The sequence below is a fragment of the Peromyscus maniculatus genome, chromosome 16 (assembly GCF_049852395.1).
Source record: "Peromyscus maniculatus bairdii isolate BWxNUB_F1_BW_parent chromosome 16, HU_Pman_BW_mat_3.1, whole genome shotgun sequence".
NCBI lineage: Eukaryota > Metazoa > Chordata > Mammalia > Rodentia > Cricetidae > Peromyscus > Peromyscus maniculatus.
The window spans coordinates 63,422,016-63,449,749 of NC_134867.1; the positions used below are offsets into that span (position 1 = coordinate 63,422,016).

At 45.2% G+C, this 27,734-nt stretch overlaps 1 protein-coding gene and 1 long non-coding RNA gene across 2 annotated transcripts; one reads left to right on the forward strand and one right to left on the reverse strand.

Moving 5' to 3' along the window:
* Positions 1 to 371: 371 nt before the first annotated feature.
* Positions 372 to 24,653, reverse strand: C16H6orf118 (chromosome 16 C6orf118 homolog). Its single transcript, XM_015994835.3, has 10 exons — positions 24,564 to 24,653; positions 18,416 to 19,116; positions 17,437 to 17,559; positions 16,018 to 16,077; positions 14,279 to 14,403; positions 12,347 to 12,405; positions 11,633 to 11,814; positions 3,037 to 3,090; positions 2,454 to 2,515; positions 372 to 765 (listed from the first exon to the last, which is right to left on the reverse strand). Exons 1-10 carry the CDS (start codon positions 24,586 to 24,588, stop codon positions 705 to 707), a joined length of 1,452 nt encoding a protein of 483 aa, XP_015850321.1. The 5' UTR covers positions 24,589 to 24,653; the 3' UTR covers positions 372 to 704.
* Positions 24,654 to 24,668: 15 nt separating this feature from the next.
* LOC121823289 (uncharacterized) lies at positions 24,669 to 26,711 on the forward strand. The gene is made up of 2 exons (XR_013045159.1): positions 24,669 to 24,736; positions 26,285 to 26,711. It is a non-coding gene; the product is annotated as an uncharacterized LOC121823289 (long non-coding RNA).
* The last annotated feature ends 1,023 nt before the right edge of the window (positions 26,712 to 27,734 follow it).

The following is a 27,734-nucleotide window of genomic DNA, read 5'->3' on the forward strand; positions in this document are numbered from 1 at the left end:
CGGGCACTACTGTTACTACCATTTAAATCTGAAACGCCCCCACAAGCTCCTGTTTGAGGCACTTGTCCCCAGGCGGTGGCAAATGTTTGGAGGAGGCTATGGGGACCTTCCTGGCTGTGGATAGACGCTGGCAGAAGTAGACCACTAGAAATAATATATATCTCCATGGGCTGCTGATGGTTGTTGTACGTGACTCTTCATTTCCATCATGCTCTCTGCTTCCTGGTCAGCACTGGTGGGAATTATCTCCGTTACATGCTCCTTCTGTGGCGAATCGAGCTGCCCGACTGTGAAGGAGTGAAACCCCTGAGATCATGAGGCCGAACACACTGCTCCCTTCAGCTGTTTGCCAGGTCTTTTGGCCACGGGAATAAGCACGTAACCAGCAAGGGTGTGGCGTTTATTGTGTTAAATGCACATATGGAAACATGTCCACACTTACATGGGGCTGGTCTATATCACAGCAGGTTATATCTTCATTCTTACTAAATATTCAAAAGTGTTCTGTCCAGTTGAAAGTTACTGATAAAAGATGAACTAAGGGCCAGTACATCAAATAAAGAGATTAAAGGAATCACAGGGAGTGTGTGCCTGTTAACACGCTGATGTTATTAGTGTGAATGCTGACTAAAAGAAACATCCTCATTGACCTGTCCAGGCAGCGGACTCGGAGGTGGAGACCTCCTATGTCACTTCCCAAATATTCAAGAGTCATCTTCAACATCTTGTAACTCTGCATATTCTTTAATGAGATCCCATAGAACCCTAAAAATACACAAGAAATAAATGCAATGGATGAGAAAACATATACAATAGGGAGAAAAGAACAAGTCCCAGTAAATATCTATTCTGGGTCACATGTACCCAAACAGATGAGACTGCAATCAACAACTTTTGTTTTAGTAATTTTGTTATCAGAGCTTCAGCCTTGAATGCTACAGGGCTTCTCTGGCATTTGAGAGGTATCCCCAAAGCATCTTCTGGGCTGACAATACTGTGCAGAAGACACACCTTCTAGCCAGAATGGAGAAGCAGCTTCCCAGTGGGGTCTGAGCAACTGTTACTGTCCTTCTGTCCTTTGTTGACTTCCGGCATGACATAAGGAGCTGAGAGGGTGATCCAGGCTCTCATTCTTGTACATTCCTCTACCACATGAGGAGGGGAAGTGTGGTCTCTGTTTTCTGCCCTTCCCTATAACTACGGGTGATGTTGGGACCTAATGCTAGCCAATGAGATATGGGAGGAAGCCCCTGAAAAAGGCCATCTTTCTGCATCAGGCAAAATAAATAAATAATGAATAAATAAGCCTCAGAGAGAAAAGGTTGGCTCTTTGTCCTTTGCCTTGGAACACAAACCTGATGCCTAAAAACAGCTACAGAGGAAAAACCCCTACGCAAAGGAAGTTAGATAAGCAGGATGACACTGTTGGGCCCAGGCCACAGTTCACAGGTGCAGGTCAGAGGACAACTTATAGGGGTCAGTTCTCTTCTGCCATGTGGAGGTCAAGGATCAAACTCAGGTTCATCAGCCTGAGGGATAAGTACATTTCCCTGCTGAGACATCTCACTGGTCCCTGTTGACTTTTTAAATTGAAAGTTTATGGGCTGGAGAGATGGCTCAGAGGTTAAGAGCACCGACTGCTCTTCCAGAGGTCCTGAGTTCAATTCCCAGCAACCACATGGTGGCTCACAACCATCTGTAATGAGATCTGGCACCCTCCTCTGTATACATAATAAATAAATAAATCTTTAAAAAAAAGAAAGAAAGAAAGATTAGATGTGCATAGGATTTTTTTTTTAAATTTTCATTGCCCTTAAAAGCCCTGCAATTTGAGCAAGAATGCCACCCCATGCCACATGCTACCTTCATATTCCTGGTCTCTACCCCTGATAATTTACCATAATCCTCTAGCTTCTTCTAATGAAACTACTTGTGTATTGGTAGAGAAAATGTACATGTTGGTGTCTAGATCGTCAGTGATCACAGGGCAAGACCATGCATGAGTATTAAAGTCAGCCCTCATGAGGACTGTCAAAGCTCCATCGACTTCTAGGTGTGTGATATTACTCCAGCTCTCTCTAGTACAGTATCTGGCATAGGGCTGAGGAGATCTCTCAGTGGGCAAAGCACACGCCATGCACATGTAGGGACCAGAGTTCATATCCCCAGAACCCATGTAAATGCCAGGTAGGCATGGAGGCAACCTGCCTGTAATCCTAACACTCAGAAGGTGGAGACAGGAGCCTTGGAGCGAGCTACCCAAGGAGACTAATGTATCAGTGGGCTCTGGGTTCAAATGAGAGTCTGCCTCCATGAATGAGGTAGAGAGTAAAAGAATCCCCCCATGTTAACCTGGGGCCTCTACGGCCACACCTGCACACATGTGTAAAAGCACATTCATGCACACACACACCACACACATACGTATTTTAGAACACGGTATCGATGCTTACTGCCTCTCTGTGTCGCCGATCTTACTCTTTTTTATGAGCTGCTTGACCTGGTTTTCAATAACCTGTGGAGATTTGAAAATCCTTCAGTCATCGAGAACATCAACATCTTGGCCATGTACAATGGCAATGGGATGGAATCAGAACTGGTGGCTCTGTCGGTCATGGCATGCTAACCGCACCACACACAGCTCAGAGGCACAAACATCAGAGGCACACACAGCCCCGGTGTGCAGAACTGTGGTGCAAACAGCAATTGTCCACGTGTGTTTGGAGCCTTCCACTCCTTGTTGCTGCTTGTTTTATTCGCTATTCTGAGTGGCAAGGTGTGTGGCTCAGTTAGAGGAACAGTTAAGACTGGAGCATTCCATCATCATGACGTGGTGTGTTTTCCTGAATGCACTGAACATGAGAGTCAGGCTCCAGGCTGAGGTCTGCAGCCAGCCAGACACAGCTAACATCGCAGAAAGCTATTCCACGAGAAGAAATTATGTGTTTTCGTGTGACCTATGACACAGGCAGACAGACAGTTTGAGAGATGTTTCTATAGACTGACACTAGTTTGCATATTAAAAAGACATCTTACTTTTATTTTCTTCCTTAAGATTTTGTTTGTTGTTTCCAACTTCAAAGCTTCATTCTGAAAGAAAATGATTCGAAAAGCAATTTTAAAAGAAACATTAAGACTTTTTCTCTATTTGTGAAACTTAAACAAGCATTATGAGGCTGGTGTGATTATGAATTTAAGCATGCTCAGGGCCACATCATTTTAAAACAGGCATTTACTCTGGTCGGGAAAGCAGGCAGGCTAACTGCAGATCTTCACCTCTCCCTCCCTCTGTTCCTCCAAATCCAATCCCCCAGTCTCATCCTCTTCTCTGTAACAGACCACTTGCTGCAGCCTCCACACACCACCCACCTCACCTCCAGTGGCTCACACAGATCCTCCTTTCCTAACCTCCCTCCCACCACTTTATCCTGACCCCCACTCCAACAGGGACTCCCTGGGAATCTGGAGGCCTCATTCTCTTCTATCTGTACCTCTGCTACAGCCTCCTGTCTCTCTCGACCCCCATCTCCAGGAGATCACACAGATCTTCTCTCCTCCAACTTTCCTCCCCACTCATCTGTGGGTGTCTAGCTCCCACCTTTTGAAGGGTTCTTGGGTAGAGGAGAGAGGAATTAGGAAAAATCAGAAAGATAGACCTAGATGACGAGAAGAAAGACAGAGACACAGGATAGTTTCAGGAGGGCCCTGTATCAATACGCAGGTGCCTTTTTGTTTATTCAAAAGGGCTTTTTAAACAATGCCAAGGGGGAGAGGCAAAAGAATTCCCCTTTGCAAGATCAAAACACACCACACAGCCAGGTGTAGACTCTTCCAAACACCTGGTAATCACACCTGTGACCAAATCATCCCATTATGCAGCCCTGCTGAGTAAAGCAAACTCAGACTCTCTGACCTTGAGCAAGGCCTTAACAGAGAGCCTCTATGAGCTCCCACACTCATCCTGTCATCCTGCCCCCAGCTCCAGCAGGCACTCCCTGGGAACCTGCCAGCCAAGCCTGTCAGAGAAGCAAATGGGCCAGGGAAGCAGGTAGGTGAGCTTCAGATCTTCACTCCTCCTTCTCCCCTCCATAGCTAATCCCCCAGTCTCATCCCCAGCTGTATAGCAGGCTACCTGTCATGGCTTCTCTTCACTCTCCACCCCCGTTCCCAGATCCTGGTGGAACACCTTCCCTTCCTACCTTCCTGTGGACTGTTGGGGAATATTATTTTAAGGTGTGTTACTTTTGTTCATGTTGCATTTGTTTAACTCTGTGAAGCTGTGTTATGGTGCCTGTCTGAAATACCTGATGGTCTAAAAAGAAAGAACTGGCCAATAGCAAGACAGGAGAAAGGATAGGTGGGGCTGGCAGGCAGAGAGTATATACAGAAGGAGAAAACTGGGAAAAGAGATCTAGTGGCCAGAGAAAGGGAGAACATCAAGGGCCAGCCACCTAGCTACACAACCAGCAAGCCAGCATGGAATAAGAGTAGGATTACAGAAGTAAGGGAATGGGAAAAGCCCAGTGGCAAAAGGTAGATGGGATAATTTAAGCTAAGAAAAGTTGGCTAGAAACCAAGCCAAGCCAAGGCCATTCATAAGAATAGGCCTCCATGAGTGATTTATTTGGGAGCTGGGTTGCGACCCCCTAAAAAAGAGTAAAAACAACCAACAACAGTAGACCCTCTCAGCCCCACCACTGCTAGTCCAGATCAAGTCCTAAGTACCAGCTCCCAGAACCTAGAAAACACAGTTGAGTAGCCACACCTATAGGATCCTAGGAGAATTTCCTACCAGGGAACACACAACCACCACATTCTCCTAAGAACCAGAGAGGGAAACAGAAACCAAGGGACAAAATACCCACCCAACAAAGACAAAACCAGATACCGGCACCTAGAATTATAATCTTCCCAAGTCCAGATGCCTAGAGGCCAACATAAAAATACAATAAAAACGAGCAGCACAATATGTCTCCACCAGAACCCAACAAGCCAACCACAGCAGGCCCTGAGTACCTCAACACAGCTGAAGCACAAGACAAAGACCTTCAGACAGCCTTTATGCATCCGATGGAGGTCCTTAAGAAGGAAATGAATAAACCCCTTCAAGAAATCAATGGAAACACAATGGAAGTAAATGAATAAAACAGTTCCAGACTGGAAAGCAGAAATAAAATCAATAAAGAAAACCTCAACTGAGGGAAATCTGGAAATGAAAGAACATTCCCCAATTCATTATATGAGACTACAATTACATTGATACCCCAACCACACAAAGACCCAACAAAGAAAATTAGAGACCAATTACCTTTACGAATATTGATGTAAAAATTCTCAATAAAATATTTGAAAATAATACAAGAACACATTGAAAAAGATCATCTACCATGATCAAGAAGGCTTTTTCCCAGAGATGCAGGGATGGTTCAATATATGAAAATCAATAAATCTAATCCACTATATGAACAAACTGAAAGAAAAATACCACATAATCATCTCATTAGATATGTTTGACAAAATCCTTCATGATACAAGCTTCTGGAGAGATTAGGGGTAAAAGGGACATACCTAAAAATAATAAAGGCAGTTTACAGCAAGCTTATAGGCAATATTAACTCAACTGGAGAGAAACTCAAATAAATTCCATTAAAATCAGGAACAAGATAAGGTTTCCACTCTCTATACCCATTCAATGTAGTACTAAAAGTCTTAGCTAGAGCAATAAGACAATTGAAGGAAATAAAGGAGATACAAATGGAAAGGAAAAAGTCAATGCATCTTTATTTGAAGATGATGTGATAGTATACACAAGTGACCCTGAAAATTCTACCTGGGAACTTCCACAGCTGATAAACATGCCTGAGCATTGTTTTCAGCAGATTAGCTGGGTACAAAATTAACTGACAAAAAGATCAATAACCTTCCTATATATAAATGACAAACAGTCTGAGAAATAAATCAGGGAAATAATACCTTTCACAATAGCCTCAAATAATATAAAATATCTTGAGATAAGTCAAACCACGCAAGTTAAAGACATGTATGCTAAAACTTTAAGTCTTTGAAGGAAATGCCAGGAGATGGAAAGATCTCCCATGCTCACAGGTTAGTAGGATTAACATAGTAAAAATGGGCATTCTACCAAAAGCAATCTACAGATTTAATGCAATTTCCATCAAAACTCCAACACAATTCTTCACAGATCTTGAAAGGAAAATTCTCTGCTTTATGTGGAAACACAAAAAACTAGAACAACTAAAAAAATTCCTGAATAAAAGACTGCTAGAGGTCTAATTATTTCTGTTCTCAAGTTATAAGACAATGCTATAGTAAAAAAGACAGTATGGTTTTGGCATAAAAACAGATATATTTATCAAGGGTATTTAATTGAAGACCCAGATATAAATCAACACACCTGAACACCTGATTTTTTTTTTTTTATAAAAACACCCAGAGATACACATTGGAAAAAAGACAGCATCTTCAACAAGTGGTACTGGTCAAACCAGATGGCTGCATGTAGAAGAATGCAAATAGAGTCGTACTTAACACCCTGCACAAAACTCAATTCCAAGTGGATCATAGACCTCAACATAAAACCAGATACACTAAACCTGATAGAAGAGAAAGTGAGGAATAGCCTTGAACTCGTTAGTACAGGAAAAGACTTTCTGAACCGAACACTGACAGCATAGACACTAAGATCAACATGGGATCATATGAAACCAAAAAGCTTCTACACAGCAAAGGACACCATCAATTGGATGAAGTGGCAGCCTCCAGAATGGGAAAAGATTTTTACCAACTATATATCTGACAGGGGCCTAGTATCCATAATATATAAAGAACTCAAAAAACTAGATATCAAGAAAACAAATGACCCATTAAAAATGGGGTACCAATCTAAACAGAGAATTCTCAAAAGAGGAAACTCAAATGGCTGAGAAACACTTAAAGAAATGTTCAACATCTTTAGTCATCAGGGTAATGAAAATCAAAACTACTTTGAGATTTCATCTTACACCTGTCAGAATGGCTAAGATCAAAAACACAAGTGACAGCTTATGCTGGTGAGGATGTGGAGTAAGAGGAACCCTCATCCATTTCCAGTGAGAGTGCAAGCTTGTACAGACACTATGAAATCAATATGGCAGTTCCTCAGGAAGCTGGGAATAGATCTAACTCAAGATCCAACTATACCACTCTTGAGCATCTACCCAAAGGACATTTCATCCTACCACAGAGGCGTTTGCTCAGGCATGTTTAATGCTGTTCTATTCATCATTACCAGCAACTGGAAATGACCTAGATGTCCCTCAACAGAAAAAAATTAACAAAGAAAATGTGGTACATTTACACAATGGGATATTACTCAGCCATTAAAACATATTAAAGTCATGAAATTTTCAGGTAAATGAATGGAACTAGATAAAAGATCATCTTGAGTGAGGTAACCCAGATCCAGAATGACAAATAGGCTATGTATTCACTTCCATGTAGATATTAGCTGTTAAGTCAATGAGAACCAAGTGACAAGCCCGAGACTCACAGAGACTAGGTATAGAGTGCAAGACTAAGGGGGACAGATAGATCTCCTTGGGAAAGGGAAATAGAAAACAGTTATAGGTGGATGTTTGGGGATAGAACAGGAAGATTATGTGGAGAGGGGGATGGAAGAGAAGGACAAGGGAGGGGATATGGGGGAGGAGAGCTAAAATAAGGGCCATGTGAGGGGTAGTATGGAAACCTAGCACAGTAGAAGTTCCTAAAATATGTACCTATCTGAAAGAGATCTAAATGGAATTGGCAAATAGTGGGGGAGACAAAGCCCCAACTGGACATCTCTTGTCACCAAATGAAGCTTTCAGTACCGGGAATGAGTTACATCTAATTAAGTTGTTGGCCAAAGGAGTTCCATGGGAGTCCCCAAGCAACTGAAGCTATTGCCAAGACGAGAGGTTGCTCTCCACAACCTGATTGCAAGGCCCTATTGCTGAAGACAACACCTACACAACTTGTTAAACCCAGAGAAGTCAAGCTGGTGCCTACACACAGCCTTCACATCTATGTGCTAGCATCTTTGGTACAGGAAGGTACTCTGCATGCTATCCAAGTCAACCACAAACCCTTTGATCTGCAATGGTGTCCTGCCTGCTATTTATGCTAGGGCAGTAGTGGCACCACGTTTGTAGGAGTAACCAACCAACATCTGATTTGAAGCCCACTCCATATCTGACATGACCTGAGTGTCCAAGAACCTCAGAGTTGATAGACGAGGAACCTAGGGTAAAACCAAATACTACTGTTCTTAAAAAAAAGTGTAGCAATAAAGTGACTCACAATGACATTCTGCTATACTCATAGATTAGTGCCTTGCTTGGCCATCATCAGAGAAACTTCCTCTTGCATCAGATAGGAACAAATACAGAGAATCACAGAAAATACATGCAGAGAGTGAGACACCTTGGAACACTCAGGCCCTAAATGAGATGTCCCCATCAAATCCCTCCCTTCAGAGCTCAGAGAACCCCATGTAAAAGGAGGTGGAAAAAAAGTAAGAGCAAAGGGCAGTGGAAGACAACGAGAAGACAAAACCCTCTGAGTCAAGATGATCAACACGCATATAAAATCAGAGATGGAGGCAGCATGTACAGGACCTTCACAGGTCTGCACCAGTCAGGATTCTAGAGATGAATGATAAACTGGACATGTGCCACCCATCCCTAGCCCAGAAGTTGTCTCAATTGATAACCATTTGCAAATGAAAATTTAGTTTCCTCCAAGGAAGTCTCACTGGGCAAACAGACTACTCTTAAGGGTAGGCTGCATGCCCAGCAGTAGACAGACAACAGAAAACAGCATCATTGGAGATTCCTTGTCTCAATACTGTGTCGGGGCTCTTCCTTTTATTTATTTATTTTTTTAATCCTTGTTTTTTTATTTTTATTTTATTTAGAGAATTTGTCTTTATGGAACATTCCTTTACACTGTGTGAATATATGTCACTGTGTTTGGTTTAATAAAGAGGCTGACTGTCCAATAGATGGATAGGATAAGGTTGGAGGAAAGCCAGACAGAGAACACTGGGAAGGAGAAGGGCAGAGTCAGAGGAGTATAAGCAGATGTAGAGAGAAGCAAGATGTATAGATATAATGGTCTTATTAAATAAAAAACACAGAGCCAAATGCAGAATTAAAAGCCAAGAGGACAGAGCAGTAGCTAAGAGCTGAGACTAGAACCCTTTCTTACCCCTCACTGCCACTGCTGTCCTTCCCCTCTGAAAGAGGCCTACTTCCTGTGTGTCTGTCTTTTTATTGACTCTCTGTTCTGCCTTCTTATTGGTTGTAAAACCAACCACATGACCCCCTTGTCACTGCCTGTCTATACAGACCTCTAGGTCTCTATGGTTGGTTGGTATTGAGATTAAAGGTGTGTGTCTCCATGCTGGCTGTATCCTTGAACACACAGAGATCTGCCTGTCATGTGATTTGGATTAAAGGTGTGTATCACCACTGCCTGGCTTCTGCTATGGCTTGCTACTAGCTCTGACCCCCAGGCAACTTTATTTATTAACATACAAATAAAATCACATTTCAGCACAAATAAATATCACCATAAAGATGAACATGCCATACTGAGAAAAGCCACATGGCAAAGCACAGATAAGAAATATAGGTTAATTTAAAGTGTAAGAGTTAGCTAGTAACAAGCCTGAGCTATTGGCCAAGCATTTATAATTAATATTAAGCCTGTGTGGTTCTTGGAAATTCCACCTACATTTCTTCTCTCTTTTTCACTACAGATCCTTTTTCTACACATTATGGCTTCCAGATTAGTGTTTTTATGGTGTTCCTGAGTGTGTGAATAAGTAGGTCTCTTTATCTTGTGCCTTCTCTTGGACTGTTTTTCTTCTGTTTGTTTTGTCCAATCCTGATGTGTCAGTTTTTGCTTTATCTTATCATACTTTATTTTACTATTATCCCATAGAAGTCTGTTTGTTTTCTAGTGAGATACAGAAAGGAGGTGTATCCAGATAGGAGGTCATGTGGGGAGGAACTGGAAGAAGTAGAGGGAGGGGAAAACATAATCAGGATATATTATATTACTATTATTATTGTTTTTGTTATTATTATTATTACTATTATTATTATTTGGTTTTTTGAGACAGGGTTTCTCTGTGCGGTTTTGGAACCTGTCCTGGATCTTGCTCTGTAGACCAAGCTGGTCTCGAACTCACAGAGATCTACCTGGCTCTGCCTCCCGAGTGCTGGGATTAAAGGCAAGCATCACCACCACCTGGCTATTTTTTAAAAATATATTTTAAAAGAAAGGAAAACAATAAAATAGTTATTTAAACCATTAAATAAGAGACACTGTAGTGGGAAAGAGCCTGTGAGTTAAACCCTGTAGATACTGAGTCCACTAGAACTCCTCAGTTATCTGTTACTAGAAACAAGGTGAAATATAAATGCAGAAGTCAGGAATGGAAGCATAAGCCAGCACTTGGGAGGTAGAAGCAGGAAGATTAGGAGTTCAAGGTTGTCCTTAGCTTTGTGGTCACATGGGTTACACAGAACCTGTTTCAAAACAACCAAAGAATACAAATATATTTCACTTTATGCACTTTGATTTACCCTACTTCTCAAATTTTCTTTTTCTTAGGAATTGAAGGTTTGTGACAAGCCTGTGTCAAGTGTGTCCAGCAGTCCTGATGAACCTCAGCATGTCATAGCAAGGGTTTATTTTTCATTTGGGTACATTGTGTTTAAAACAGCACGCTGTTAAGCAGGTGATTGTCTGCCATAGAGTGTAACCATAACTTTACATGCACCGAGAAATCAAATAATTCTTACAACACATTTAATTGTGGTATTTGCTTTACAGTGGTATCTAGAAACTAGCGGCCAGCATCACCAGGCTATGCTTGCATCCATAAAGTAACACACACAACAGCAGCAAAAACTGATGATTTAATGGGGCTTGGTTCAAAGTGTGGGGGCTGAAAAGACAGATCAGCCGTTAGGCACACTTCCTGCTCTTCTAGAGGCCCAGAGTTTCCAGAACTCATGCCAGGCAGCGCACAGCCACCTATGATTCCAGTTCCAGGGAACACAACCCTTCTTCTAGCCTACCTTTGTAAGCACTTGTACAACATGCATGGCCTGTGTACAAAGGGCACACATAAGCTTGGTCTTCCAGGTAGCTATACTGAGCAGTTACAGGAACAGTGGGATAACGCTGTGCTCTGTTGAGAACCAACTTATCCACCCATGGTTTAGACCAACACCACCTTCTATGCACTTTTTATTCTTAATCTGCATTAAAAACAAAGAACACAGTATGGCTAAAATACATGGAACTAGCCACAAGGGGCCCTATCCGGTCACATTCCACACAAGCTCTGTGCAGTGTCTACATGTTCCAAGCACTCACAGGGCCCCACAGACTCACATCACTTTGGTTCTTGTTTTAGTGAGGCCTTCAATGCTCTATGTAGCCACTACACCTTTTGAAGTAAAAGCATATTTTGGGACTAAGCTTCGTTAGATTTCACCCTGTTACAGAATCAAACTGTTCTGTGAGCATCTTTCAGAAAAACACGTGTAAATATTTACACAGATAATTTGCGTACCTCTACACTTTTAATCCCATTCTCGGTGATATCCATCACTTTGGAATGCACCAATGTTTCTTTGATGTGTTTTTCAAGCGCATTCATTTCATCCCATTTTTCAAGGATTTCACATCTCCTCTTCTCAACTTTCTCAATCAGGGTGAGTTGGTCCTCGTTGTTTATGTTTCTAGCAGAAGCTTCTGGAAATAGTTTTGAAAGCAGTTACTATTTTTAATATCTCAACACTGTGTAATGATGTCATATGTTACATATAACATAGTGTAACTATATATGTATATGATTATATTATATAACATAACTGTAGGGTAACTCGAGTATATTAATAAAAAAATCAACTGTTCCAAAGAAATAAGATACTCCTTCTTGAAGTAGTCACATCATCTGTAAGTATCAATGGATGCCTAGTTTTGGAGACTCTGGGCTAGGTGGAAAGGGGCAGTTGTGAATGGCGACCAGAACCTCTTCCAGGTTATCTTTCTAATAGTGCATACTGGTAAGAAACTACATGAAAATGATGGGAGAGGGGGTGCCCTGGGGAGAGCATGTCAACACCGAACAGTTTGGTTTGGATTTAAGGAGAACCCGCCAAAGACCGAGGAACGTGAGGCTGAAGTGGAAACAGGAATTAGGTGGGTGCATGGTGAGGGAGGTGGATCAAGACAGTCACAGAAGACACTAGAAGGTCAGCAGGCAGCCCTGGGAGGCACTCACCTGAGTTTTCCTTAGCAGACTGCAGTAACAGTCTCTCTGCCTCCAGTTCATTTCTGAGTCTAAAAATTGATAGGAAAACAGTCAGGAAACAGCAACCCCTATTTGGGCTTCATTGCTTCTGTCCATTTAATAACACAAGTCGTGTGTGTGTGTGTGTGTGTGTGTGTGTGTGTGTGTGTGTGTGTGTGTGTGTGTGAGAGAGAGAGAGAGAGAGAGAGAGAGAGAGAGAGAGAGAGTGTGTGTGCGCGCGCGCGCGCGCGCATGTGCATGCACGTGTATGTGCGTGGACTTGTATGCCAGTGCAGATGTGCCTGTGACACACACACACACGTGTGGAGGCCAGAGGTTGATGTCAGGTGTCTCCTCAACCACTCTCTACCTCATACTTTGAGACAGGGTCTCTCACTTGAACCAAAGCTAAGTATTCTGCTAGTCCAGCTAGCCAGCTTCACTGGGGGATCCTCTGTCTCAGCTTCCCACATGTGTTTACAGGACAACCACAACACCTAACTTGAATTTACATGGGTGCTAGGGATCTGAATTGTCTCCTCACTGGGCTACTCCCCTGCCCCAGCACCATACGTCTTTTTACTTAAGAAATAAATACTGATCTTCAAACTGCCCAACACAGAAGGCACTCTGAAGATGGCTGCAAAGAGCCTGATCCAGTCCAGTTAACAAGTAAAGGCATCTCCTCACTAAGATTGCATATATCATTAAAACCCATTCATTATAAACAAATGGGAGGGCCAACATGATGGCTCAGTGGATGAAGGTACCTAACCACCCAAGTTCAATCCCTGGGCCCCACATGACAGAAAGAGAAAACTAACACCCATCCATTATCCTCAGACCTCCATACATACACTGCCGCATGGACACACACACAGATACACACACACACACTCACACAGACACACATTCACATACACAGACACAGACACACACACACACACACAGACACACACACACATACACAGACACACACACTCACACAGACATACACACACACACACACACACACACACAGAAAGAGGGGAGAAGAGGGAAGGGAAGGATGGAAGAGAAGAAAAACATGTAGGGGAGATGGCGAGGCGGCTCAGTGCTTGCCCTGCAGCCGTGAGGACCTGGGTGTGATCCCTCACATCCATGGGAAAAGCAGACACTTGAAATCCCAGCACGTGGAGGTGGAGACAAAAGGGTCCAGGGCCTCATTGACTAACCAGTTAGTGAGTTCCAGGTTCAGTGAGAGAGACTGTCTCAGAGAATAGGGTAGAGAGTGATAAAGACAGCCAATGTTTGACTCTCGCTTCCACACAGGCATGTGCAATAATACGCATCCATACTGACGTGTAAACACACACCTATAGCACACACGGATACAGAACTAAATAAATCATCATGGTGCGATACGGTGGCATGCATGCAGGCATGGTGCTGGAGAAGTAGCCAAGTCTATCTTGACTGGCAGGCAAAAGGAAGTGGTCTGTCTCACTGGGCGTGGCTTGAGCATATACGAGACCTCAGAACCCACCTCCACAGTGACACACTTCCTGCAATGAGGCCACACCTCCTAATAGTGCCGCTCCCTTTGGGGGCCACGTTCTTTCACACCGCCATAGAGAGGTTACAGGATTTTCTAAGTTACGAAAAATCAGAACCCTCTCTCTGGCCCTGCCACCCTCGGTCCTATCAGTAAGTCCTCAAGGAGGATCCCTCAGAGACCTCTAAGAGGCTTGCCCTGAGGGTACTGCATTTGGTCCAGCACCACAGTCATACAAGCCCTTGTCAGTGGAAGAGTCCAGGTTCACAGGACGACGTTGGCACAGGTAGCACGCCACACACAACAGTGGGTACTGCTCATCATAGAGTGTTCAGGTCATGGTGAGTATCGGTGCAAACGTCACCAGAATCCTGCAGCTGGTGCCTTACTTGTCATTTTGCGCCAGGGCTTCCAGAGCAGCTTGCTCGAGCTTCCTCAGCCGCTCCTTGGCCTGGTCAATGTCTGTGCTGTGCACAGGACTCTTCTCCAACCCCTTGACTTCAGCCAGGAGCCGCTGCCAGGAACAAGGCACACGAAGGGTAAGGTGGTCAGGGAGGGCATAAGGTGCCCTGGGCTGTTACCCATGTAAGGGCCTGGTTACCCTGGGGTCAGGTGTGCATTCCAACTCAGCGAGTGCATTGGGAGGGCTGGAGGCAGGGGGAAGTAATGGCAAAGTTCCAAGTAAAATCATTTTCACAATAATGAAATTTTATTTTCCTAAGGATTCTTTTTTTTTTTTTTGGTTTTTCGAGACAGGGTTTCTCTGTGTAGCTTTGCGCCTTTCCTGGGACTCACTTGGTAGCCCAGGCTGGCCTCGAACTCACAGAGATCCTCCTGGCTCTGCCTCCCGAGTGCTGGGATTAAAGGCGTGCGCCACCAACGCCCGGCGTAAGGATTCTTAAGAAGGGCTCTCATGGTCTTCGTGGAGCTGGGTTGGGGACACACAGAGAATAAAGGTCTGGGTACATCATTACTATCCATTTCACATATTTGATAGACAATCTTAACCACCTATCTTTATGTGGACATAAAGAAAATGGGGCTTGTGTTGGTGGCAAAGGCCTTTGCCTCATCAGGTGGCCATCTGGGCTTCAGGAATGGGAAGACAGAGAGTCCTGGAAGCCCGCCAGTCCCCTCATTTGGGTGTTCCATTGAGATGTGGGGTTTTCCTTTTCTGCTCCACCTCAGAGTAAGAACAGAGTACACCAGTGACTGCAGGCGCTGTGCCGTCCTGATTTTACTTACAAACACTGATTTGATTGATGATTGATTGATCGGGTGATCGATTGATGATTTAATCTTGATATGTATGGGTGTTTTGCCTGCATGTACGTTGTTTCACTACGTGCATGCCTAGTGCCTGTGGAGGTCAGAATGGGGTGTCAGATCCCCTGGAACTGGAGTTACAAATGGTTGTGAATCACTATGTGGGTGCTGGGACCCAAACCTGAGTCCTCTGCAAGAGCAGCCAGTGCTCTTAACTGCTGAGCTACCTCTCCGGACCCTCAAAACTTATTGTCAAATAGCATGAAAAGTCTCAGAACACAGAATGCAATGCCCACACGTGGTGTTTTATTAAGATGTAATTTAGAAGTGACCTTGTATGCTATAGTGTGTGTGTGTGTGTGTGTGTGTGTGTGTGTATCTATAGTAAGAAATTACATTTTCTACTTCACAAGATAATTACTAATTCAAGGCTTCTTGGAGCTTTTGGAGCTGTCTGTCATTCCCATGGGACACTTCTTATTAGAACATGGCATGCTGACCCACTGACCCTGCAGGGACTAGAGGAGACAATGATCTGTGTTGTGGCTCTGGGTACACCTGCTGTGACAATCCACTCATGCAGGGTAACAACAGGATGCTATTGATGCAGTGCCATGTATGTTCCTAGTCATGTGTGGTGACTGTGGTTAGGGAATGACCCAGTGCTGTGGCAATGTTTAGGAAAGATCTTTACCCATAATACTTTAGGTTGATAGAAAGATCACCCCTTTAAAACAGCACTAGCTATTTTGCATGGCAGAGGAACATATGGGGACTCCCGGGTTGAGAGTATCCTACGGCTCCTGAAATATGAAGCCAGGAATGCACAGGCTCACTCTGTGCCCTTCCTGGTGGTGATTACCTTATACTGTGCTGTGGGCTGGGAGTCCAGAAGAGCTGCCATGTAGAGTTCATATTCATCCTGTGGGGGAAAAAATACAAAAAAACAAAAACACCAGTGTCACCTGATGTAAGGGCTTGTGTATGGGGGTGGGGTACATGAGTGTGTACATACATGTGCACAGGCCATGTGTGCAACAAGGGCCAGAGCTGACATCAGGTGTCTTTTTCTATCACTGCCTACCTTACGCTTGCACACAGATTCGCTAGACTTGCTGGCCAACAAGTCTGGGATCCTCCTGTATCTGACTTGCCCCAGCACTGGAGTTCCAGATACATATCACAATACCCAGATTTTATGTGGGTGCTGGGGATTGAAACTCAGGTCCTGCAAACACTTTGCCCACTGAGCTATTATCCCCCCAGCCCCAAGGATTATTTTTCACATGCACAAATCCCATAGGTATGAAGGATGTCAGTTAAAACCACTTCAAACATGAAGCATATGAACCGTTTCTGCGATGTGCTAAAACGCACATAGGCACAAACTTATAAAATTGAATGGCCACTGAACCCTGTTTTCACTACCAGCTACTGACCAGTTCAAGACGCTGTCGTAAAACTCCTGGACACACAACAATATTATCCCCTGCCATGTGCAGTTCTGAGACCTGCTGACGGGGAGGTGGCAAGGACCCTAGGAGACAAGCAGCACACTGCCATCCTTACCCACCCCTTGTCTTTACAGAAGCCACCCCCACCCTACCCCACTCCCGCCACCGCCGCCAGGCTCATGCATTTGAACACATGGGCCTGAGTTGGTGGTACTTTGAGGAAGGTTATAGAGCCTTTAGCTGGTGAAGCCTTGCTGGGGGGAGTGAGCCACCGAAGGCAGGCTTTAAGTATGCATAGCCTGGTTCTGCTTCCTGTTATTTCTCTCCACTTCCTGTGCATGGATGGAAATGTGATCAGCCAGCTTCCGGCTTCTGCCGCCACGTTTTCCCTGCCTGTTGCTGTGACTCCCCACCGTGATGGACTCTACCCCTCTGGAACCCCAAGCTAAAATAAAGACTGTCTTCCCTGCCTGGCTTGTAGCTTGGGTATTTTATTACAGCAACAGAAAATTAACACAGGCTTTAAGCAACTTAACTTCTAACTTCTACATGCCTAGTTCTGAAAGTGTATATGCCATGTTGTTCTGAACTCATAATTGGGAAGCTTAGGTGGGAAATTACAGGCCTAAGCAGCAAGTTAACTTCGGTGCTTGCTTCCCACGGCTCACAGGACTGACAGAACAGGAAGCAGCTTCTCTTGAGTCGCTGCCGGATGACGTCCTCTGTGGACTAGGGACTGTGTGATTTCTGTGAGGCCCGAGATCCCTCATGCACGCAGCTTCCTGTGGACCGTTCTCAGCCATTATGAGGAGAACGTGCGCTGTTACCTTGACCTCTTTCAGGAGGTCCCCGAAGATCATAGAGCTGTTGCAAACATCCTCAAAGACCTCCCCAAAGACCTGCAGCCTGTTGAACTGCTGAGGGTTGCAGGTGCATATCTTCTGGAGTTCCTAGAAGGAAGACACAGAGTCAGCCCCTGCAGGGGGTGGGGTCTCCACGGCTCCCCTCAGAACAGTTTGCCCAGATACCTGGCTCGGCAGTAGTAGATCCAGGGGGCTCTGATGGTCCTCCACAGCTGCTCAGAGCCCGGTCACTCGTGGGTGTTTGCTCCCGTCATTTTCTTTATCCACCCTGCCTCCTGCACTCAGAAATTTATCTTCTGCCTCCCCACCCCGCCACAGACATGCACAGAAGACCCTTCCCTTTCTCACAGTAGGCTCATTCCAAACCCTGGGCTCTGGCTCTCTGACACATCGATGTCCCCTTTCTCCCCTCCTCTGAATTCTTGCTCTAGTCAGTAAGGTTCCCTCTCAGGCCACAGTCACTTCACACATCAGTCCCCACCAGCATGCCCCTGTCACTCTAACCCCAATATCCACAGTCACTTCACACATCAGCCCCCACCAGCATGCCCCCATCACTCTAACCCCAATATCCACAGTCACTTCACACATCAGCCCCCACCAGCATGCCCCCGTCACTCTAGCATCTGCACCATCTCTCTTTCCCGGGTTCTTCCCACCCATCTTCTATAGGAGAAGGGCGGACATTCATTTTGTATCCCAGACCGAGCATTTCCAAAGCTGTTCCCATCGATCACTGAATACTGCTGATCATAAATTCACCTCCCCATTCACCTCAATTCTTATCGACCGTGCTGGGTGCTGGGGGGGAGGGGCACCAGTAAATTTGTTGCATTCTGCCTGGACAGGTAACTGAGGTACTCAGGTTGAGTCTGGGCCCATGAAGGGTCTCTGAACTTCGGCCCCATGTTGAGAGCCTCACCCAGAGCCCCACTCTGCTTACCTCCTTCAGTTTCTTCTCATGGTTCTCAGCCACCTTGCTCCCCGTGAAATCACTCTTCGGGATACCTTCCTTTGCCAGCACTTCTTTTTGGAAACTCAGGAACTTGTTGTATCTGTCCGCCTTTGTTATACCAGCTAAGTAGGAGCTGACGTACCGATACACATCCCTGCCCGAGGCAGCCCTGGCGCACTGGCGGCTGGAGGGTACCTCGGGGTACCTGAGCACTTTCATCTCGGGCAGCCTGAGCTCTTCCTTCCTGTGTCTTTCCCGAGAAAGCACGCGTCTTTCCCTTACTTCCTCCTCTTCCTCCTCCTGCGGGATCTTCGAGGTGACACCCTCTTTGGAAACATGGGAAGTGACCATCCGTGGGTTCAAATACCTGAACAGCCTTGTGTTGTGGCTGTCGTCGGGACGCAGGGCTGTGTTGATGGTGAAGTAAGCCCACGCGTCCCTCATCTCTGCTGTCTGCTTGTCTCTGGACACAGGGGGCGGGAAGATTCGCGGCTCCCTTGGCCTGTTGGCATTGTGCCAGTGCTCAGTGACGGTCTTGGAAGGCCTGTAAAGCTTGTCAGGGTTCAGGTGTCCAGAGGTGTAGACGTAGATATCATCCCTGTGGTCCTTGTGGAGTCGGGTCAGGAGCTCCCTCAGGTTGCATAGAGTCTTGACGCCATAGGTCTCACAGTGCTTCCACTTGAGGTAAACTGCTCAGGAGAGAAGACACACAGCTGTGAGGCCCCAGCTGAGCCCACCCCATGGAAAAGCAGCCCTGTCGCCTGCCATTCATAGAAAGGAGGGGTCTTCAAAGAGGACAAGAAGATAGCATCCAGCTCCGTCCTTACAAGTCATACCTGTGGCCACCTCAGGTGCAGCCGAGGATAAAGAGCACATGGGTGCTTGCTGTGGGATGTTCTGTATGGCAAATGTGTTGCTCTGATTGGTTAATAAATAAAACACTGATTGGCCCATGGCTAGGCAGGAAGTATAGGCAGGACTAACAGAGAGAAGAAAAGAAAGAACAGGAAGGCAGAAGGAGTCACTGCCAGCCGTAGCCAGGACAAGCAACATGTGAAGATGCCAGTAAGCCATGAGCTTTATGGAAATGGATTAATTTAAGCTATAAGAACAGTTAGCAAGAAGCCTGCCACAGCCATACAGTTTGTAAGCAATATAAGTCTCTGTGTTTACTTGGTTGGGTCTGAGCAGCTGTGGGACTGGCGGGTGAGAGAGATTTGTTCTGACTGTGGGCCAGGCAGGAAAACTCTAGCTACAAATGGCACCCAATGAGTTGGCAAGAGTTTCCACCTAAAACCTGAGAAAAGATTCTAAAACGGAGCTAAAAACAGCTTCCTAACTGTCTCTCTCAAATGAGTGGCAGCCTGCTGGTTTGAGCTACTGGTGGGTTCGTAGCGTGCACGCTTGATCTGCAGTATGGCAGGAATGAGGCCTCTGCAAGTGGCACATTAAGATGTGTGGTGGATTTAGCCTTTGCTAGTACAAAGCAAAAAAAAAAAAAAAAGAGGTTTCTGGGCTACATGCTGCTTGGATAAAAGCATAGACCCACGATAGCTCCCAGAGCTGGCGGTAAACATACCACCACCATGTTGGGAAGCTGAGGTGGGTGGAGCCAGCAGCCATAGCGCCATTTCAGTCTTACAAATGCTGCAGTTTAAAGCAATAGATTCACAATAAGACAGATTCAGATGTAATAGTTTACAATGTATATAAAATATATGTAGGCTTGAAAGAGACTAAAAAGGTGATATATACAGTTATATAAACAAATACATAGTTTTAAAAAATAAAGTCTTTAAAGAGACAGTAAAATTAATTTAAAAAAATAAGCCAAATAAAGATGAATATTACACAGAGAATCTGGATTGTGTTGTCTTTGGGATTTTTAACTGCAGAAAAACATTTGATAGTAAAAGATGTTGAGTTAAACCAATATGTATATTTTAAAGATACCTTGACTTCAAAATTTGGATGTAAGGATGTGTTGCTTTGGAAAGGAGACTCTGCTTTTGTTCCCACAGAAAGCCAGAGGCTATGGATTTGTTTCAGATTAAGATACATCAGGTTTGACCAGCCAAGACCCCTGAAAGGTCTCAGATGACACCATGGTCCAGATGATCCAACATCCAGAATAGTTTGAAGGCAACTGGCTCAGACAATACAGCCTCATGGACTATTCCATAATCCTAAAATTTTCTTTGTGTTCCCATAAGATACAGCGCCCTTCTCCAGCAGGAAGTGGCAAGAGAAGCTTCGCCCAAATTCCCAAATTATATGTAATTTTACTTTGCTAAGGTTAAAACTTTCCTTTTTGAAAAAAAAAGCGGAGGCGTGCTGTGGGATGTTTTGTATGGCAAATGTGTTGCTCTGATTGGTCAATAAATAAAATACTGATTGGCCAGTGGCTAGGCAGGAAGTATAGGCGGGACTAACAGAGAGGAGAGGAACAAAGAAAAAGAAAGAACAGGAAGACAGAAGGAGTCACTGCCAGCTGCCACCAGGACACGCAGCATGTGAAGATGCCAGTAAGCCACAAGCTACGTGGCAAGGTATAGATTTATGGAAATGATTTTAATTAAGCTATAAGAACAGTTAGCAAGAAGCCTGCCACGGCCATACAGTTTGTAAGCAATATAAGTCTCTGTGTTTACTTGGTTGGGTCTGAGCAGCTGTGGGACTGGCAGGTGAGAGAGATTTGTCCTGACTGTGGGCCAGGCAGGAAAACTCTAGCTACAGGTGCTCTTCTAGGCATAAGACTCACAACCCTTCAAGGTCAAGCTGGAGAGTTTTGATTGTCCACGGAATGCAGTAGAATCACCTGTGACGGGAATCTCAAGCATGGACAATCCAGATCAGGTTGGCTTGAGGGTGTATCTGTCCCAGGTTGTTTTCATGACCTGACCAGATGTGGGAAGAACTGGCCCACTATGGGCAGCCCCTTTCCCTATGCTCCGTGTCTCAGACTGCAGCGGCACAGAGAAAGCACTAAGGACTAGAAACGCATGTGCATTCCTTTTCCTCTGCTCTTGACTGTGAGTGTGATGTGACTGAAGTCCCTGCCCCCTTAGTTTCAGTGGTGTGCTGGACTATTGCCTGGAATCCAAAGCCCAGAAAACCCACTAGCCCTTAAACTTGTTTTTTGTCAGGGTATTTTCATCACAGTAAAAAAAATGGAAGGACCACTAACCAGGAGAGAGATGAAGTGCATGCACATGACAGTGTTGCTTACAACATAAACAAAGCTTCCCCTAGAAGGCAAGTTTTACGTGTGATTCTAATTTTCCTTAGTAAGGATGAAAAGTCACCTTTAAAATGTGATCCATAAAACATGCCAGGGAGTAAACAGGGGTTGCTTACTTGTTCGATTTTCCCTCCAATTGGTAATAAAGCAGTGTTTCTCAGCCTGTGGGTTGTGACCCCTAAGGGTAGAAGGACCCTTTCACAGGGACTGCCTAAGACCATCAGAAAATAGATATTTATATTATAATTCATAACAGTAGCAAAATTACAGTTATGAAGTAGCAAGGAAAATAATTTTATGGTTGGGGGTCACCACAACATGAGGAACTGTATTAAAGGGTCTCAGCATTAGGAAGGTTGAGAGCCACTGCTCTAGAGAATGTCAGGGTCTGTGAATTTCCATGTTATGTGTACATGTACTCTCATGATTGCATCTCAATCTTATGGGCACACATGATTGTGGATAGTCTAGAAGATGGTTTCTTATTTAACTGCACAATTTTTATGAATAGAAACATACTAAAATGTGCTTCATACTAGGTCTATTGTCCCATGTGGACTGTAGACACTTAGAGGTCTTGTTCTCCATCCTTAGCCACTGACAAGGGAAATAATATTGGCCAGACAAAGAGTCTTCATAGAACTTTCACAGAGCAGAATTGCAGGTGTCTGGCCTTGTTAGATCAAAATGCTTCAGAAGAATTACAATGAGCCGGAAGTGACAGTGCAGGTGTCTGGCCTGGGTATATCTTAGTCCTTCAAGAGATCAACAGCACCTATGTTGCCCTAAGCTTCCTCCACAGGCTCCTCCCCACTCTGATTCAAAGAACAATGAACACTTCATATTTATTTCTACACCAGTTTTTAATGATTTTAGGCTCAGTAGACTAATTATATATAGGTCCTGAAATTCAGGGACTAACAGATAAAGGCTGTTAACTGACTAACCATATCTGGATATTACTAAGCACATAAAATAGTACACATATTCTTTGCCTTTCCCTTAAATCTCTCATTGGTTTCATTTCTTCCCTTGTAACCCTTGTGGCTATCCCTTTAAGAGACAGCCAGAACTTTTGACAACCTACAGCTGTTGTCAGTCACCAATTAAGATGACCAAGTCTTTGCCAAGTGTGACCCTTATCAGAATACTTGTCCCTGAGAGTTTACTTTGTAGTTTTTACTAGCAAGTTGTTAATGAATGGATACACACACACACACACACACACACACACACACACACACACACACACACACACACACACACACACACACACACTTGGGGGAAAAAAAGATGGAAAAGGCCTAGATAGAGATGGATATGAGAGAACAGCAAGAAAAGAACAAAGATGGGGACAGCGATGGGAGGAACTAGGTAGAGCTAAGAGAAGAGTAGAAGGGATTGAGAGCAGGAGGGACTGAGCGGAGCTAGGAGAACAGAAAAGAAACTACGTAGACAGAATTAACTTAGACGAATAAAGTGAATAGATTAACGAACTCAGTGTGCTTAGATTCATTGACTATCCCTCAGATTAGTATCCTTAGCCTCTTGTAGCATCTAATCTGGACCCTGATAGAAATCCCCTCAAGGCAGGCACTTAGGGGGGAATTCATTATAGAACAAAATAAAGACACAAAACGGAGGCTCTCCTGCTCACTGTCCTGACATCTGGATGTGCTGACAGCAACGTCCTGGGATCAGGTGACCACACCAATTAGGTCTGCAAAGATAAGACAAGCCTCAGAAGGGTCATAAAAACCCAGGTTTCATTCAAAAGGCTCAGCGGATGCTGGTCTCCAATGCACCTCAGCACACGGGAGCCATACACGTACTCTAGCAACAAGAGAGCCTTCGGGTGACCAGTCTCCCCAGATCTCTTGCCGATGGGCTGGCTCTGACCCTGTGGGGGCTGAGTGTCCGGCACCCTGGCTGACTTGACTAAGCACAACTGAGTGTCAGCTGGCCACCGACACCTCCAAGGGACATCTGCAGTGGAGCCAGCGTCCATTCACTGTCCTGCCCACCCGTGGGTGTGGCCGTGGGGGTTTGTGGGCACTGGGCCTTCAGACTTACAACCTGCTTGGTGCCACCACCTCTCCCAACTGTCCCCGAGTGAACTCTGCCTCTGGGTCTCGGTGTCGTCACTTAGAGCTGGATTGTCAGGTTGTTAGATTTATTTCATGTGAATTGTTCCCCTCTTTAATGATGTTGTCAATAAACTAAGCCTTTGAGAAATACACCCGACTGCTTGCCTCTCTGTGACCTCTAAGTCATGTTCCAAGACAGCAGCAGTGTGGTACAGAAAGTTTCCCAAAGCTCAGCTTTAAAGAAAGCAAACCAACACTGAGCTAGTGTAGTGAGTCCCTCCGTACCTCTCCCTCCAGGGCACTGTACTTATTAACACGCACATGAAAACCACACCCCTTCACACACACCCTACAATGTAGCACAGACACCATGGGGATGGTCACTTTTGATCAACATCTTGACACAACATAGAATCCCGATAGGAAGCCTGGAGGGAAACTGTCTAGATGAGGTTGCCCTATGGCCATACCCTGAGGGATTTTCTTAAATGGGTTCACTGAAGTGGCAAGACCCACCCTGTTTCCTGGGCCAGACCCTGGACTGAATGAAAAATAAAAAGTGGGTGGAACACTGGTGTACATGTGTCCTTTGCTCTGGTCCTGGTTGTGGACAGCAATGGCCGGCTTCTTCAATTTCTGAAAACACCGTGTGTCTCTGAGTCCAAGCAAACCATGCTGATCCAGGAGCTGACCTCCAGCCCCGAAAGGCTTTTACTTTCAAAACCACTTCTGAGAAACGGGGCTTTCCCGGGCAATCAAACATCAACTTTAAGCCAGGCAAACACAAAAATGGGGACAGACAACTTACAATCAGGTTCCTGATCCTTAGCCATCGACCCTCTTGTCACCAACTGCGAGCCAAGGCTGCCGTTGCCACGGGAACAGTAAACATTCTGAGCCCCTCCCCCATGATGTAGCTCTGGGGTCCAGCCACAGGGTGGCAGGAGAGCCAGGATTTCCCATCTTTCCTCTGCCAAGCCTGTGAGTATTGCCTGGCAGCACGGGAAGGGTGCTCACTGGCTTTACCTTTCAAAAGGAAACATTCTTTCGGATTTGAAAGCAACTAGGCAGGGTTATTACAGGGCCAGGGGACAAAAGGTAACTCATCCCTGGGGTGTCCCGGATGAACCTGCTGCCGTCCTCGGTTCTAGCCCAGAGCGCAGTGGGCACTAAAGTAACGCTGGGCTGTGGCGTGATTACAATGTGACGGAGTCACCAGTTGGGATGCTAGAGTTCTGGTGATGTGCCCAAGGCTGGGCAGGGAGGGAAGAACTCCGATTTGCACACCCAGGCCACCTTTTTTTTCCCCCTCCAACCAGAAAGAATTGTTCCAAGTCATGGTCTATGTCGGTGCAGCCATTCTACCCCCTAGGTGACAAAATCAGAATGTCAGGAGTCGAATACCTGTCGGGCCTTAAGAATACAGCAGGACCCATACTCTCTCCTGTTAATATTCCATCAAAGCGACTGAAGGAGAAGTATATTCAGTTATTATCTGTGCAACATACTGACCTGTCAAAACCAAACTGGATTTTTTCTGGAAGCAGATCCCTGGTTTACCAATGTTGTTCTGTGTTCTCCCTCTACGTGGTGTTGGGGGCATCTGAAGGCTGAGGGATGGAGGGACCAAAAACATCTGGGTCCTCCCAGGAAGGAGCCTCCTGAGCAGCAGTGGCCATGCATGCACTGTGAAAAGCCTCGGAGAGCAGAGTAGCTGCTGCCCACCATGACCTACGACCTTGACCTATGACTTCGGCAGTAAATCCTGACCCAGAGCCAGCACTGTTGAAAAGTAACTGGCATAGTGCTTTCCGGTTGTTAGGATTGGGTGTGCAGGGGAACTAAAAATTCTTCTACAATGCAAGGCTGGAACCCAGGTCCTTGGAGACGGGTGCCCTACCACTGGGCCACACTCCCCTAGCCTAGCTAGCAGCAGAGTGATGGTGTGTGGGGTGTGTGTGTGTGTGTGTGTAACCACAGAGGAAAGTCAGCCTTTGCCAGACAGGACAAGAGGGTGGGTGGGAGCAGTGGACACAGCAGTCTGCCTCTGTCTTGGGTTTCTATTGCTGCCATACACACGACCATCAAAAGCCACTTGGGGAAGAAGGGATTTCTTTCTCCTGACAACTCTCAGGTCACACTCTATCCCTGAAGGAAGTTGGAACTCAAGCTGGACAGGAACCTGCAGGCAGGAGATGATGCAGAAGCCATGGAGGAGTACTGCTTGCTGGCTTGCTCCCCATGGCTTGCTCTGCCTCATTTATTAGGCACTCAGGACCACCTGCCCAGGGATGGTGCCACCCATAGTGGGCTGAACCCTCCCACATTGACCATTAATATAAAAAAAATGCCCCACAGACTTGCCTACAAGCCAAGTATTATGGTGTTTTCTAAGTTGAGGCTCCTCTTCCCAGACAGTTGTGGCTGTTTGTCAACTCACCAAAAAACTAACGAGCACAAACCCTGGTCTGATCCAGGAGTAGACTCGACGTTTATACAAAGAGGGTGTCCTCTGGCTCCTCTCCACAGAGACCAAGCATTTCACCAGCTGCATCGGGTGCAGCCTGCGTCTCCCAGTCAAGCGCCTGTGGGAGGAAGATCTGGCTGCCGCCTGTGGGCAGCCGCTCGGAGCATCTGCCGTCGTCCCCGCAAACAAGAGAGCAAACTTGAGAGACGATACTTTAAAAACTTTGTATTCAATTATTCACACCAAAGAATATCCATTAAAATTATGAACATTTCTAAATAGATTTCATGTATCATACATATATATATACTTTATATGTATAATTACATATCCACAAAAGATTGTTACTGCTTTAGGTATGTGGGCAGAACAAAGATAGAGATTCTGCAGTGTAACACCCATATATGCTTATATACTGGCTGCTTGAATTATGAATTTATTTACACCTCGCCCGAGTTATAATAAATGATTACTGTTCTATTATACAAACGTAACAGTAAAGGTTTTTTAAATACAAAGACTGCAAATGAATACATGAAAAATTACACACATGTACAATATTTATAATTTATAAATGTAAAGATAAGACTTCTTTAAATTATTGCACTTGCGCACTTTACAAAGATTTGTTTTTAACGTCATACATATAAAATCATCTTTTTGGAATTTACTAACTCATCGACTATAATAACGTTGGATATTGTGAACTTGGAATTCTTTCTTTCCCCCTCCAAAAGAGAGCCCATTAAGGCTTTGGCTGCAGACCCATCCACCGAGGATCAGTGGCTCGGACCCGTGCTCCTGTTCCCGCGGGTGCTGGCCAGCGAGGAGGCCGTCACCGTGACCTCTGAGGTGCCTTGGCTGGGTGTGGATGGAGAATCTCTTTTGTTCCTGTGTTCACGTGGAGAAAGTTGTTCTTCTCAGAAAGAATCCAGACGCTGCACTTGTAGTTTGGAAAGCGTTTCACAGTGTTCTGGGCAAGTACGTGATTTTTCAATAGGTAGGGCCCTGTACAGAAATACTTCTGTGCATCAATCAACTGCACTCCTTTTGTACAGTAAATGAACATGTAGCATCTACTCCATACAACAGATCATATGGAAACAGTATTCCCACACGCCATTTCTATTCACTATTCTAGATACAGCATAAGACTGGGGATTAGGGGGACCCAACCAAAGAAGAGAGCGGGGACGCCCATGGTAGAGTGATCTTTTAGGTGGGCTAGACAAAAACAAGTGTTTGGGGGGAAAATTTACATCAGAGATAAAACATCTGCAAATGTATATTCCTGGAGGTTAAGCACTGAGATGTGTGTGCTCACTTCCTTTGTGGCCGACTCTGTATGCAGCTAAGGTTCCGCCCTGGTGTCTGGGCGTTATCCTGTGCCCCCCACCCAGGGTCAGCCCTAGTGTGTTGTTTCCGTTACAAATCCTCACAATTACAGTAACAGCAGGCAGACTGCTCACAGCCCACACAGCACCAACTTCCACTACTGAGCAGGGACAAGTC

Bases quoted from the DNA above. Each gene is read 5' to 3' on its own strand.
- C16H6orf118 (XM_015994835.3), bottom strand. From the start codon at position 24,588: ATGGCTAAGGATCAGGAACCTGATT. The intron at 17,560-18,415 runs GTAAGCAGAGTG...TCTTCCTTCTAG, and splicing joins ATGAGAAGAAACTGAAGGAG to GAACTCCAGAAGATATGCAC. The intron at 2,516-3,036 runs GTAAGATGTCTT...AAATCTCCACAG, and splicing joins TCTTAAGGAAGAAAATAAAA to GTTATTGAAAACCAGGTCAA.